The 14,479-nt window shown below is 48.5% G+C and overlaps 1 protein-coding gene across 1 annotated transcript; it reads left to right on the top strand.

The window, feature by feature from the left end:
- Window positions 1-13,357: 13,357 nt before the first annotated feature.
- On the top strand, window positions 13,358-14,100 carry LOC109733801 (uncharacterized). The gene is made up of 3 exons (XM_040400425.1): window positions 13,358-13,508; window positions 13,599-13,762; window positions 13,879-14,100. Exons 1-3 carry the CDS (start codon window positions 13,358-13,360, stop codon window positions 14,098-14,100), a joined length of 537 nt encoding a protein of 178 aa, XP_040256359.1.
- The last annotated feature ends 379 nt before the right edge of the window (window positions 14,101-14,479 follow it).

Here is a 14,479-nt window from a genome sequence, read left to right as displayed (position 1 = left end):
GCCAAGCCGGCCGGATCCGGCTCCGCCCGCGTCGCTGGACCCGGCGACTTCCAGCACACGGCATCCTCGCCACTCGACGAGGCGCACTCCGGCCACACCCTGACCCGGCGCAACCCCGCCCCGACGACCGCCGGCGTCTTGGGCGACGAGCCGGCCTCGGAGGGCCGACGCTGACTCGACCCTCTGCTCCTACCCAACCGACGTCCGACTGGAGGCGACCCGGCCCCCCGCGGCGCGGTCACCGACCAGCTGGGCCCGCGCGCCATCGACGACACCGACGCCCGTCACCGCCTCGACCGACTCGCCCTCTCCCAAGAGCTGGAGGAGACCGGCCCCGTCGGACCGGCATGCTTCGGGGCGCGCATCCGGGGTGAGCCCTTTACTAAAGGGTTCACGCTCCCCTGCGACACCCTCAAGTACAACGGCACCGTGAAGCCGGAGGACTGGCTCACCGACTACACCACCGCCACCGGCATCGCCGGCGGCAACCACCGCCTCTCCGTGCGCTACGCGCCTCTCATGCTCCAGGGGTCGGCCCGCACCTGGTTGAACAGTCTGCCAGAGGGCAGCATCACGTGTGGGTCGACTTTGAGCAAGCCTTCGTGCGCAACTTCACCGGCACGTACAAGCGACCCTGCCGCCCCAGTCAGCTCGCCATGTGCGTGCAGGGGTGATACGTCTCCAACGTATCTATAATTTTTTATTGTTCCATGCTATATTATATTCTGTTTTGGATGTTTAATGGGCTTTATTATACACTTTTATATTATTTTTGGGACTAACCTATTAACCGGAGGCCCAGCCCAAATTGCTATTTTTTTTTGCCTATTTCAGTGTTTCGAAGGAAAAGGATATCAAACGGAGTCCAAACGGAATGAAACCTTCGGGAACATGATTTTCGGAACAAACATGATCCAGAGGACTTGGAGTCTACGTAAAGCAATCAACGAGGAGAGCACGAGGCAGGGGGTGCGCCCACCTCCCCCAGGCGCGCCCTCCACCCTCATGGGGCCCATGTTGCTCCACCGACGTACTTCTTCCTCCTATATATACCCATATACCCTGGAAACGTCATATACGGAGCCAAAACCCTATTTCCACCACCGCAACCTTCTGTACCCGTGAGATCCCATCTTGGGGACTTTTCCGGCGCTCCGCCGGAGGGGGCATTGATCACGGAGGGCTTCTACATCAACACCATAGCCTCTCCGATGATGTGTGAGTAGTTTACCTCAGACCTTCGGGTCCATAGTTATTAGCTAGATGGCTTCTTCTCTCTCTTTGGATCTCAATACAAAGTTCTCCTCGATTTTCTTGGAGATCTATTCGATGTAATCTTCTTTTGCGGTGTGTTTGTCGAGATCCGATGAATTGTGGGTTTATGATTAAGTTTATCTATGAACAATATTTGAATCTCCTTTGAATTCTTTTATGTATGATTGGTTATCTTTGCAAGTCTCTTCGAATTATCAGTTTGGTTTGGCCTACTAGATTGATCTTTCTTGCAATGGGAGAAGTGCTTAGCTTTGGGTTCAATCTTGTGGTGTCCTTTCCCAGTGACAGCAGGGGCAGCATGGCACGCATTGTATTGTTGCCATCGAGGATAAAAAGATGGGGTTTATATCATATTGCATGAGTTTATCCCTCTACATCATGTCATCTTGCTTAAAGCATTACTCTGTTCTTATGAACTTAATACTCTAGATGCATGCTGGATAGCGGTCGATGTGTGGAGTAATAGTAGTAGATGCAGAATCGTTTTGGTCTACTTGTCGCGGACGTGATGCCTATATACATGATCATACCTAGATATTCTCATAACTATGCTCAATTCTATCAATTGCTCGACAGTAATTCGTTTACCCACCGTAATACTTATTCTCTTGAGAGAAGCCACTAGTGAAATCTATGGCCCCCGGGTCTATTTTCCATCATATTAATCTCCCGTCAACAAGCTATTTCTGGCGCCGTTTATTTTGCTTTCTTTACTTTTAGTCTTTATCATAAAATACCAAAAATATTATCTTATCATATCTATCAGATCTCACTCTCGTAAGTGACCGTGAAGGGATTGAAATCCCCTTTATCGCGTTGGTTGCGAGGTTCTTATTTGTTTGTGTAGGTGCGTGGGACTCGAGCGTGGTCTCCTACTGGATTGATACCTTGGTTCTCAAAAACCGAGGGAAATACTTACGCTACTTTACTGCATCACCCTTTCCTCTTCAAGGGAAAACCAACGCAGTGCTCAAGAGGTAGCAAGGGGCCGGCGGAGACTGGCCATGAGTACCTCGCATGCTGGACCGAGCTCCGGAACAGCTGCGAGGGCGTCCACGAAGTCCAAGCAATCCAATACTTCGTCAACGGGTGCCGGGACAGCACCCTCCTCAAGCACAAGCTCTTGCGCTCCGAGCCGGCCACCATGGCCACGCTCATGGTGACGGTGGACAAGTACGCCAACACCGACTCCGCCATGAAGATCTAGGTGGCGCTGGACGAAGCCGGCAAAGCTAAGCCGGTTCCCCCCTCCCCCCTGAAGCCGGCCGGCGAAGGCAACCGACAACAGCACAACAAGCAGAACAACAAGCGCAAGGCCGATCAGCCGGCCCAGCGCTATGACAAACAGCTCGTCGCGGCCGCCGAGCAGGCGCCCGGGCTGACCCGGCTGCCAAGCGCCGGCAGACCGGCAAGACAGTGTGGCAACCCGCCATGAGTTTCGAGGAGATGCTCGACGCTCCCTGCAAGCACCACAGTGGTGCGAGGCCGTCCACGCACACGCTTCGGCAGTGCGCCATCACCAAGCGCATCCTGAGGGGCGACATCCCGCCTCCTCTGGCCCTGGCTCCAGGAGCGGGACAGCCGCCTCCACCCCCTCCGCCGCCACCGGCTGGCGGCGCGATACGCGACGATGCCTACCCGGCCCAGAATGCAACCTACATTGTCTTCACCAGTCTCGGCGACGACAAGCGCAGCGAGCGGCTCCTTCGGTAGGAGGTGAACACCGTCATCCCGGCCAAGACGGAATACATGCACCGGTCGGAGCGCCCGGTCACCTCGACACGGGAGGACCACCCGGCCGTCATGCCGAACCCGGGTGGTTGCGCCCTCATCCTCGACCCCACCATCGTCGTGCCTCGACGCACGTGCGAGTTTTCCCGGGTTCTCATCGACGGCGGCAGCAGCATCAACATCCTCTACCGCGACACCATGACCAAGCTCGGCCTCGACGCCAACGACCTGGAGCCAACCCGGACGGTCTTCCACGGCATCGTTCCCGGCCTCTCCTGCTCCCCAATTAGCCGGATCCGGCTCGACGTCCTGTTCGGCGACAGCAGCCACTTCCGACGCGAGCCGGTCTGGTTCGAGGTGGTGGACCTGTCCAACACGTACCATGTGCTGCTGGGCCGGCCCGCGCTCGCCAAATTCATGGCGGTTCCACACTACGCCTGCCTAAAGATAAAGCTGTCGGGTCCGAAGGGCCTCATCACCGTCACCAGCGACTACCGCAAGTCCATAGAGTGCGCCCAAGACGGTGCAAAGCTGGCCGAGTCGCTGGTCATAGCTGAGGAGCGGCGCCAGCTCGACCGGATCATCGCCTTGGCCCAAGAAGCGTCGGCCACACCGGTCCCAGCCCAGGACCCGGCCGACGAGGCCTCGTTCAAGCCCTCCAAGGAGACCAAGAAAGTGAAGTTGAACCCGGAGGACCCCAGCTGCAGCAAGTACGTTGTCGTGGGCACCCGCCTCGACAGCAAATAGGAAGGCGAGCTCGTCGACTTCCTCCGTGAGAATCAGGATATTTTCGCATGGACCCCAAAGGACATGCCGAGTATCCCGAGGAAGTACGTCGAGCATAAACTCCACGTCTGCAAGGACACCAAGCCCGTCCGTCAACCGCTGCGACGTTTTTCCGAAGAGAAGAGAAGGACCATCGGTGAAGAGGTCGCCAAGCTTTTGGCGGCCGGCTTCATCATGGAAGTGTTTCACCCTGAGTGGCTGGCCAACCCAGTCCTTGTCCTGAAGAAGAACAAGACCTGGCGCATGTGTATCGACTACACCAGCCTGAACAAGGCCTGTCCCAAAGACCCGTTCGCCCTCTCGCGGATCGACCAAGTCTCGACTCCACTGCTGGGTGTGAGCTCCTGTCCTTCCTGAATGCTTACTCCGGCTATCATCAGATCAAGCTGGACACGGCCGACGCCCTGTAGACGTCCTTCATCACGCCCTTTGGGGCGTATTGCTACATCACCTTGTCGTTCGGCTTGAAGAACACCGGCGCCACCTTCCAGCGCTGCATGCAGAAGTGCCTGCTGCCGCAACTCGGCCGCAATATCCACGTCTACGTGGACGACATCGTGGTGAAGCCCAAGCAGCACCTCACGCTCCTCGACGACCTGAAGGAGACATTCGCCAACCTGCGCGAGTACAAGGTCAAGCTCAACCCGGAAAAATACATTTTCGGCGTCCCGGTCGGAAAACTACTCGGCTTCCTCGTCTCGGAGCGCAGCATTGAGGCAAACCCAGAGAAAATCAAGGCCATCGAGCGCATGCGCAAGCCGGCCCGGCTGCGCGATGTCCAGAAGTTCACTGGCTGCTTGGCCTCGGTCAGCCGGTTTCTCAGCCGGCTGGGCGAGAGGGCCTTGCCCCTATAGCAGCTGATGAAGAAGACGACGCCGTTCGAATGGAACGACCAGGTGGATGAGGCTTTCCGGGATCTCAAGCGCATGCTCTCCACCGCACCAGTCCTGGCTGCACCGGCCGAGAAGGAGCCGCTGCTGGTCTATATCGCCGCAACCTTGCAGTCGGTCAGCACAGTGATGGTGGTCGAGCGACCAGAGAAGGATAAGGTCCAGGCCGTCCAACGTCCCGTCTACTACCTGAGCGAGGTGCTCTCCGCCTCGAAGCAGAACTACCCGCACTACCAGAAGATGTGTTACGGCGTGTACTTCACCGCCAAGAAGCTGAAGCAGTACTTCCAAGAGCATGTCGTCATGATGTCTACTACGCAACCTTCTTCTTGTAGACGTTGTTGGGCCTCCAAGTGCAGAGGTTTGTAGGACAGTAGCAAATTTCCCTCAAGTGGATGACCTAAGGTTTATCAATCCGTGGGAGGCGTAGGATGAACATGGTCTCTCTCAAACAACCCTGCAACCAAATAACAAAGACTCTCTTGTGTCCGCAACACACCCAATACAATAGTAAATTGTATAGGCGCACTAGTTCGGTGAAGAGATGGTGATACAAGTGCAATATGGATGGTAGATATATGTTTTTGTAATCAGAAAATATAAAAACAGCAAGGTAACTTATGATAAAAGTGAGCATAAACGGTATTGCAATGCGTTGAAACAAGGCCTAGGGTTCATACTTTCACTAGTGCAAGTTCTCTCAACAATAATAACATAATTGGATCATATAACTATCCCTCAACATGCAACAAAGAATCACTCCAAAGTCACTAATAGCGGAGAACAAACGAAGAGATTATGGTAGGGTACGAAACCACCTCAAAGTTATCCTTTCTGATCGATCTATTCAAGAGTCCGTAGTAAACTAACACGAAGCTATTCTTTCCGTTCGATCTATCATAGAGTTCGTACTAGAATAACACCTTAAGACACAAATCCACCAAAACCCTAATGTCACCTAGATACTCCAATGTCACCTCAAGTATCCGTGGGTATGATTATACAATATGCATCACACAATCTCAGATTCATCTATTCAACCAACACAAAGAACTTCAAAGAGTGCCCCAAAGTTTCTACCGGAGAGTCAAGACGAAAACGTGTGCCAACCCCTATGCATAAGTTCACAAGGTCACTGAACCCGCAAGTTGATCACCAAAACATACATCAAGTAGATCACGTGAATATCCCATTGTCACCACAGACAAGCACATGCAAGACATACATCAAGTGTTCTCAAATCCTTAAAGACTCAATCCGATAAGATAACTTCAAAGGGAAAACTCAATCCATTACAAGAGAGTAGAGGGAGAGAAACATCATAAGATCCAACTATAATAGCAAAGCTCGCGATACATCAAGATCGTACCACCTCAAGAACACGAGAGAGAGAGAGAGAGAGAGAGAGAGATCAAACACATAGCTACTGGTACATACCCTCAGCACCGAGGGTGAACTACTCCCTCCTCGTCATGGAGAGCGCTGGGATGATGAAGATGGCCACCGGTGAGGGATCCCCCCTCTGGCAGGCTGCCGGAACAGGGTCCCGATTGGTTTTTGGTGGCTACAGAGGCTTGCGGCGGCGGAACTCCCGATCTATTCTGTTCTCCGATGTTTTTAGGCTATATGGATATATATATAGGCGAAAGAAGTCGGTAAGGGGAGCCACGAGGGTGGGGGCGCGCCCAGGGGGCAGGCGCGCCTCCCTGCCTCGTGGCCACCTTGAAGCTTCCCTGACTTCAACTCCAAGTCTCCTGGATCATGTTCGTTCCAAAAATCACGCTCCCGAAGGTTTCATTCCGTTTGGACTCCGTTTGATATTCCTTTTCTGCGAAACACTAAAACAAGGGGAAAACAGAAACTGGCACTGGGCTCTGGGTTAATAGGTTAGTCCCAAAAATAATATAAAAGTGCATAGTAAAGCCCATTAAACATCCAAGATGGATAATATAATAGCATGAATACTTCATAAATTATAGATACATTGGAGACATATCAGCATCCCCAAGCTTAATTCCTGCTCGTCCTCGAGTAGGTAAATGATAAAAGAAATAATTTATGAAGTGTGAATGCTAGAAGGTGCATAAGTTTGATCAATGATAATTTAAGTCACCTTTTCTAGCATCATTATATGTCATAACAGTAGCTCAACTCATGGAACTTTTCATGATCAAGTAACAAGCTATTCACATGTTAAAGTATAGATCATAAACTTCCTTGAAAACTAACAAACCGTGTTATTAGTCATCAAACAATTATAGTTCATCTTATTTTCAAGAAGAGTCTATGTCAGAGCTTTGATTTAGCAAATCCCACATACTCAACTATCATATAGTCTTCCATGATTGCTACCACTCAAAGCATATTTTTAGAACAAATAGCATCCATCGAACACAGAGAAAGATAGGGGCTTAATGTTTCGCCTCCCAACTTATTTATCATATAGATAATTGTCAACAATAATAATTCATGATCAAATATATTTGAATGGCCATATATGCTTAGATCTTTCCATCACATGATGCTTGCCAACTAAAGAGTAGGTTGGAATGAGAAGGAATACTACTGACTCTTGCATAAAAGTAAAAGATAGGCCCTTCGCAGAGGGAAGCAGGGATTTGCAGAGGTGTCAGAGCTCGAAGCTAAAACAGAGATGAAAATAATTTTGAGAGGTATGCTTTCATTGTCAACATAACAACCAAGAGTTCCCAATATCTTCTATACCAGATACATCATAGGCGGTTCCCCCGCAGAAAGGTAAATTTTTTACTCCCCCTCCACCAACATTCACACTCCATGGCTTGTCCGAAACAACGGGTGCCATCCAACTATCAACATTCCTGGGGGAGTTTTGTTTAAATTATTTGCGATTTGTTTTCGATCTTTTGATCATAGGACTGGGCATCCCAGTTACCAGCCATTTTCTCGTGAATGATGAGCGGAGTCCACTCATCGTGAGAATAACCCACCTAGCATGGAAGATACTGACAGTCCCTAGTCGCTACATGAGCGATTCGGGCATACAAAACAGATTATTATTTGAAGGTTTAGAGTTTGGCACATGCAAATTTACTTGGAACGGCAGGTAAATACCGCATATAGGTAGATATGGTGGACACTCATGGAAGAAACTTGGTTCAAGGAATTTGGATGCACCAGCAGTATTCCCGCTTAGTACAGATATTTTGGCTAGCAAAGGATTCTAAAAAGCAAGCACCACATGTTAGAGGATCCATAACAATATAACTTCTATACAAATATACCCAAGCAAAACTCATTATGTTGTCTTCCTTGTCCAACTTCAACTAATTGGCTCAGGTTTGAAAATAATTAATGGGGCTCACAATCATAGAAGATGTCCAAGATAGTATATTTATATGTGAAATCTCTCTTCCTTCAATATTCTTTCATGAATTGTTCAAGTGACCAATACAAAGTTTGCTAACCTTCAATAAATTTACCACCTCTACTTCTTATATGTGAAGACATTACTCCCCATGGGAAAGGCATATAAAACATATATAATTTCAGATTTATGACATTCAAATCATTCAACCATTTACTCATAGGATATAAGTGAAGATCAATGAGTAGTTAAATAATTATGTAGCTATGTGAAGACTCTCTAACATTTAAGAATTTCAGATCTTGGTATATTAATCAAACAGCAAGCAAAACAAAATAAAACGACACTTCAAGGATAGCACTCATCATGTGAAGAAGCAAAAACTTAGGCTCAACCGATATTGACCGATAATTGTTGAAGAAGAAAGGTTGGATCCCTACTGGGGCATCCCCAAGCTTAGATGCTTGAGACTTCTTGAAATATTATCTTGGGGTGCCTTGGGCATCCCCAAGCTTGAGCTTTTTTGTCTCCTTAATTCCTCTCATATCATGGTTTCCAAAATCTCGAAACCTTCATCCACACCAAACTCAACAAGAACTCGTGAGATAAGTTAGTATAAACCAATGCAAAAACCTTATCATTTTCTACTGTAACAAATCGCTAAAATTATTATTCAACATTGCATACTAAATGCCTCTGCATATTTAATACTCCTATCCTCAAATAGAATCATTAAACAAGCAAACATATGCAAATAATGCAAACATAACAGCAATCTACCAAAACAGTACAGTCTGTAAAGAATGCAAGATTCATCATACTTCCCTAACTCCAAACATTATGAAATTCAACCACACTGTAGAAAATTTATCAGAGCTCAATATGCAAAAAGTTTCAACATTTTATCATATTCTGACTTTTCTAGGGAATTTTTGCAACAGCGGTAAACTTTCTGTTTTGAAACAGCAACATGTATACTTGCAAAATAAGCATGGTAAAGGCTATCCTTGACATTTTTATTGAAAATACAGATGCGAAACATTATTCTAAATAACAGCAAGCAAATACTAACAAAATAAAATGACGCTACAAGCAAAACACATATCATGTGATGAATAAAAATATAGCTCCAAGTAAAGTTACCGATGAACGAAGACGAAAGAGGGGATGCCATCCGGGGCATCCCCAAGCTTAGGCTCTTGGTTGTCCTTGAATATTACCTTGGGGTGCCTTGGTCATCCCCAAGCTTAGGCTCTTGCCACTCCTTATTCCATAGTCCATCGAATCTTTACCCAAAACTTGAAAACTTCACAACACAAAACTTAACAGAAGATCTCGTGAGCTCCGTTAGCGAAAGAAAACAAAACACCACTTCAAGGTACTGTAACGAACTCATTCTTTATTTGTATTGGTGTTAAATCTACTGTATTACAACTTCTCTATGCTTTATAAACTATTTTACTAGCCATAGATTCATCAAAATAAGCAAACAACACACGAAAAACAGAATCTGTCAAAAACAGAAGTCTGTAGTAATCTGTAACTACTGCAAACTTCTGGAACACAAAAAAATTCTATCAAAATAGGAAGACCTAGATAATTTGATTATTGATCTACTGCAATTGGAATCAATATTTTATCACGTTCTGGTGATTTTAGACAATTGTTTTCGTGAACAGAAAGTTTCTGGAATTTTCAGCAAGATCAAATAACTATCATCCAAGAAGATCCTATAGGTTTAACTTGGCACAAACACTAATTAAAACATAAAACCACATCTAACCAGAGGCTAGATAGATTATTTATTACTAAACAGGAGCAAAAGGCAAGAAACAAAAATAAAATTGGGTTGCCTCCCAACAAGCGCTAACATTTAACGCCCCTAGATAGGCATGATGATTTCAATGATGCTCGCATAAAAGATAAGAATTGAAACACAAAGAGAGCATCATGAAGAATATGACTAGCAAATTTAAGTCTAACCCACTTCCTATGCATAGGGATTTTGTGAGAAAACAACTTATGGGAACAATAATCAACTAGCATAGGAAGGCAAAACAAGCATAACTTCAAAACTTTAAGCACATAGAGAGGAAACTTGATATTATTGCAACTCCCACAAGCATATGGTCCTCCCTCATGATAATTTTCAGTAGCATCATGAATGAATTCAACAATATAACCAGCACCTAAAGCATTCTTTTCATGATCTACAAGCATAGAAATTGTACTACTCTCCACATAAGCAAATTTATTCTCATCAATAGTAGTGGGAGCAAACTCAACACTAATTGAAAATTAAAATCAAGATGACAAGTTTCATGGTTACCATTATTCTTTATGGCATATGTGTCATCACAATAATCATCATAGATAGGAGGCATGCTTTCATCATAATTAATTTGCACATCAAAACTTGGGGGACTAAAAATATCATCTTCATCAAACATAGCATCCCCAAGCTTGTGGCTTTGCATATCATTAGCATCATGGATATTCATAGAATTCATACTAACAACATTGCAATCATGCTCATCATTCAAATATTTAGTGCCAAATATTCTAATGCATTCTTCCTCTAGCAATTGAGCACACTTATCGGAATCCTTATTTTCACGAAAGACATTAAAAAGATGAAGCATATGAGGCACCCTCAATTCCATTTTTTGTAGTTTTCTTTAATAGACCAAACTAGTGATAAAACAAGAAACTAAAAGATTCGATTGCAAGATCTAAAGATATACCTTCAAGCACTCACCTCCCCGGCAACGGCGCCAGAAAAGAGCTTGATGTCTACTACGCAACATTCTTCTTGTAGACGTTGTTGGGCCTCCAAGTGCAGAGGTTTGTAGGACAGTAGCAAATTTCCCTCAAGTGGATGACCTAAGGTTTATCAATCCGTGGGAGGCGTAGGATGAAGATGGTCTCTCTCAAACAACCCTGCAACCAAATAACAAAGAGTCTCTTGTGTCCCCAACACACCCAATACAATGGTAAATTGTATAGGTGCACTAGTTCGGCGAAGAGATGGTGATACAAGTGCAATATGGATGGTAGATATAGGTTTTTGTAATCTGAAAGTATAAAAACAGCAAGGTAACTTATGATAAAAGTGAGCGTAAACGGTATTGCAATGCGTTGAAACAAGGCCTAGGGTTCATACTTTCACTAGTGCAAGTTCTCTCAACAATAATAACATAATTGGATCATATAACTATCCCTCAACATGCAACAAAGAGTCACTCCAAAGTCACTAATAGCGGAGAACAAACGAAGAGATTATGGTAGGGTACGAAACCACCTCAAACTTATCCTTTCTGATCGATATATTTAAGAGTCCGTAGTAAAATAACACGAAGCTATTCTTTCCGTTCGATCTATCATAGAGTTCGTACTAGAATAACACCTTAAGACACAAATCAACCAAAACCCTAATGTCACCTAGATACTCCAATGTCACCTCAAGTATCTGTGGGTATGATTATACGATATGCATCACACAATCTCGGATTCATCTATTCAACCAACACAAAGAACTTCAAAGAGTGCCCCAAAGTTTCTACCAGAGAGTCAAGACGAAAATGTGTGCCAACCCCTATGCATAAGTTCACAAGGTCACTAAACCCGCAAGTTGATCACCAAAACATACATCAAGTAGATCACGTGAATATCCCATTGTCACCACATAAGCACATGCAACACATACATCAAGTGTTCTCAAATCCTTAAAGACTCAATCCAATAAGATAACTTCAAAGGGAAAACTCAATCCATTACAAGAGAGTAGAGGGAGAGAAACATCATAAGATCCAACTATAATAGCAAAGCTCGCGATACATCAAGATCGTACCACCTCAAGAACTTGAGAGAGAGAGAGATCAAACACATAGCTACTGGTACATACCCTCAGCCCCGAGGGTGAACTACTCCCTCCTCGTCATGGAGAGCGCCGGGATGATGAAGATGGCCACCGGTGAGGGATCCCCCCTTCGGCAGGCTGCCAGAATAGGGTCCCGATTGGGTTTTGGTGGCTACGGAGGCTTGCGGCGGCGGAACTCCCGATCTATTCTGTTCTCCGATGTTTTTAGGGTATATGGATATATATAGGCGAAAGAAGTCGGTAAGGGGAGCCACGAGGGGCCCACGAGGGTGGGGGGCGCGCCTCCCTGCCTCGTGGCCACCTCGAAGCTTCCCTGACTTCAACTCCAAGTCTCCTGGATCACGTTCGTTCCAAAAATCATGCTCCCGAAGGTTTCATTCCGTTTGGACTCCGTTTGATATTCCTTTTCTGCGAAACACTGAAACAAGGGAAAAAACAGAAACTGGCACTAGGATCTGGCTTAATAGGTTAGTCCCGAAAATAATATAAAAGTGCATAGTAAAGCCCATTAAACATCCAAGATGGATAATATAATAGCATGAATACTTCATAATTATAGATACATTGGAGACGTATCACGTCACCGTGGTCAGCACGGCCCCTCTCGGCGAAATCATCGGGTGCCGGGATGCCTCTGGCCGGGTCGCCAAGTGGGCACTCGAGCTAGCCGGCCACACCATCCTCTACGAGCCCCGCACTACGATCAAGTCCAAAGCTTTGGCTGACTTCCTCGTCGACTGGACCGAGACCCAATACCTGCCGCTGCCACCGGACTCGACGCACTGGCGCATGCACTTCGACGGCTCGAAGATGTGACTCGGCCTAGGGGCCGGCATCGTGATGTCCTCCCCCAAGGGCGACCGGCTCAAGTACGCACTGCAGATCCACTTCGCCGCCTCCAACAACGTCGCCGAATACGAAAGCCCTTGTGCACGGCCTCCGGCTTGCCAAGGAACTCGGCATCCGACATCATGTGCTATGGCGACTCGGACCTGGTGGTGCAGCAGTGCTCTGGCGAGTGGGACGCCCACGACTCCAACATGGCAAGCTACCGCTTCATCGTCCAGAAACTGTCCGGGTTCTTCGCGGGCTGTGAGTTCCTCCACGTCTCGCGCGCAGAGAATGAGGCGGCCGACACGCTCACCAAGATCGCCTCATCTCGACAGTCCATTCCATCTGGCATCTCCCTCGAGCATCTGCACAAGCCGTCCATCAAGCCGTCTCCGAACTCCGAGTCCATCCACGTCTTAGGCGACCCGGCCGCGCCTCAACCCGGCCCGGGGACTGTCGAACCCGGCTCGGGGAGTGCCGAACCCAACCGGAGGCTGCTGAACCCAGCTCAGGGGTTGCCGCCCCAGAACCCGAAATAGTGGCTGTCTTCGCCGTGGTGACGGCGCCATCCTGGGCCCTGGCCATCTCGGAGTTCCTGGAGAACGGGGTCCTCCCCCCATGGACGAGACTGAAGCTCGGCAAGTGCAGCGCCGAGCATCCGCCTACAGCATCATCAACAACGAGCTCGTCAAGCGCAGCTCCACCGGCGTATTCCAACGTTGCGTCGAGCAGGACAAGGGCATTGAGATCCTCCTCGACATACACCAGGGTGAGTGCGGGCACCACGCCGCCTCGCGGTCCCTGGTGGCCAAGGCTTTCCGCCATGGTTTCTACTGGCCCACGGCCCTCAAAGACGCAGAGTCGCTCATCCTCAAGTGTGAGGGATGCCAGCGCTTCAGCCAGCGCAGCCACCAGCCGGCGTCGGCACTCCAGACCATCCCGATCGCCTGGCCCTTCGCGGTCTGGGGACTCGACATGGTGGGGGCCTTCAAGACCGCCCGAGGCGGCATGACGCATTTGCTGGTGGTGGTGGACAAGTTCACCAAATGGATCGAAGCGAGGCCGATCAAGAAGCTGGACGGGCCAACGGCCGTTCGCTTCGTCAAGGGCATCGCAGTGCGCTACGGCATGCTGAACAGAATCATCAGGACAACGGCACCAACTTCGCCAAGGGCGCGCTCGCGCAGTACTGCTTCGTCTCCGGCATCCGCCTCAACCTGGCTTCCGTTGCACACCCGCAGTCCAACGGCCAGGTTGAGCGGGCCAACGGCCTCATCCTATCCGGCATCAAGCCGCGACTCGTCGAGCCGCTCATCCGTTTGCCCGGCAGCTGGCTCGACGAGTTGCCGGCCGTCCTCTAGAGTCTCCGCACCACGCCAAACCGGTCGACCGGGTTCACACCGTTCTTCCTCGTCTACGGAGCAGAAGCCGTCATCCCGACCGACGTCGAGTTCAACTTGCCGCGCGTCACGATGTACACGGAAGCCAAAGCCAAGGAAGCCCACGAAGACGGCGTCGACCTGCTCGAAGAAGCACGTCTCCTAGCGCTCAGTCGCTCAGCCATCTACCAGCAAGGCCTGAGGCACTACCACAGCAAGAAGATCAAGCCCCTCGCTTTCCAGGAAGGAGACCTCGTCCTCCGGCTCGTCCAAGAGCAGACCGGCCAACACAAGCTGTCCTCCCCATGGGAGGGCCCCTTCATCATCAGCAAGGCCTTGTGCGATCGCAACGCATACTACC

This window comes from Aegilops tauschii, chromosome 2 (genome assembly GCF_002575655.3).
Source record: "Aegilops tauschii subsp. strangulata cultivar AL8/78 chromosome 2, Aet v6.0, whole genome shotgun sequence".
NCBI classification, from domain to species: Eukaryota; Viridiplantae; Streptophyta; class Magnoliopsida; order Poales; family Poaceae; genus Aegilops; species Aegilops tauschii.
This window is presented reverse-complemented; position numbering and strand designations above follow the sequence as displayed.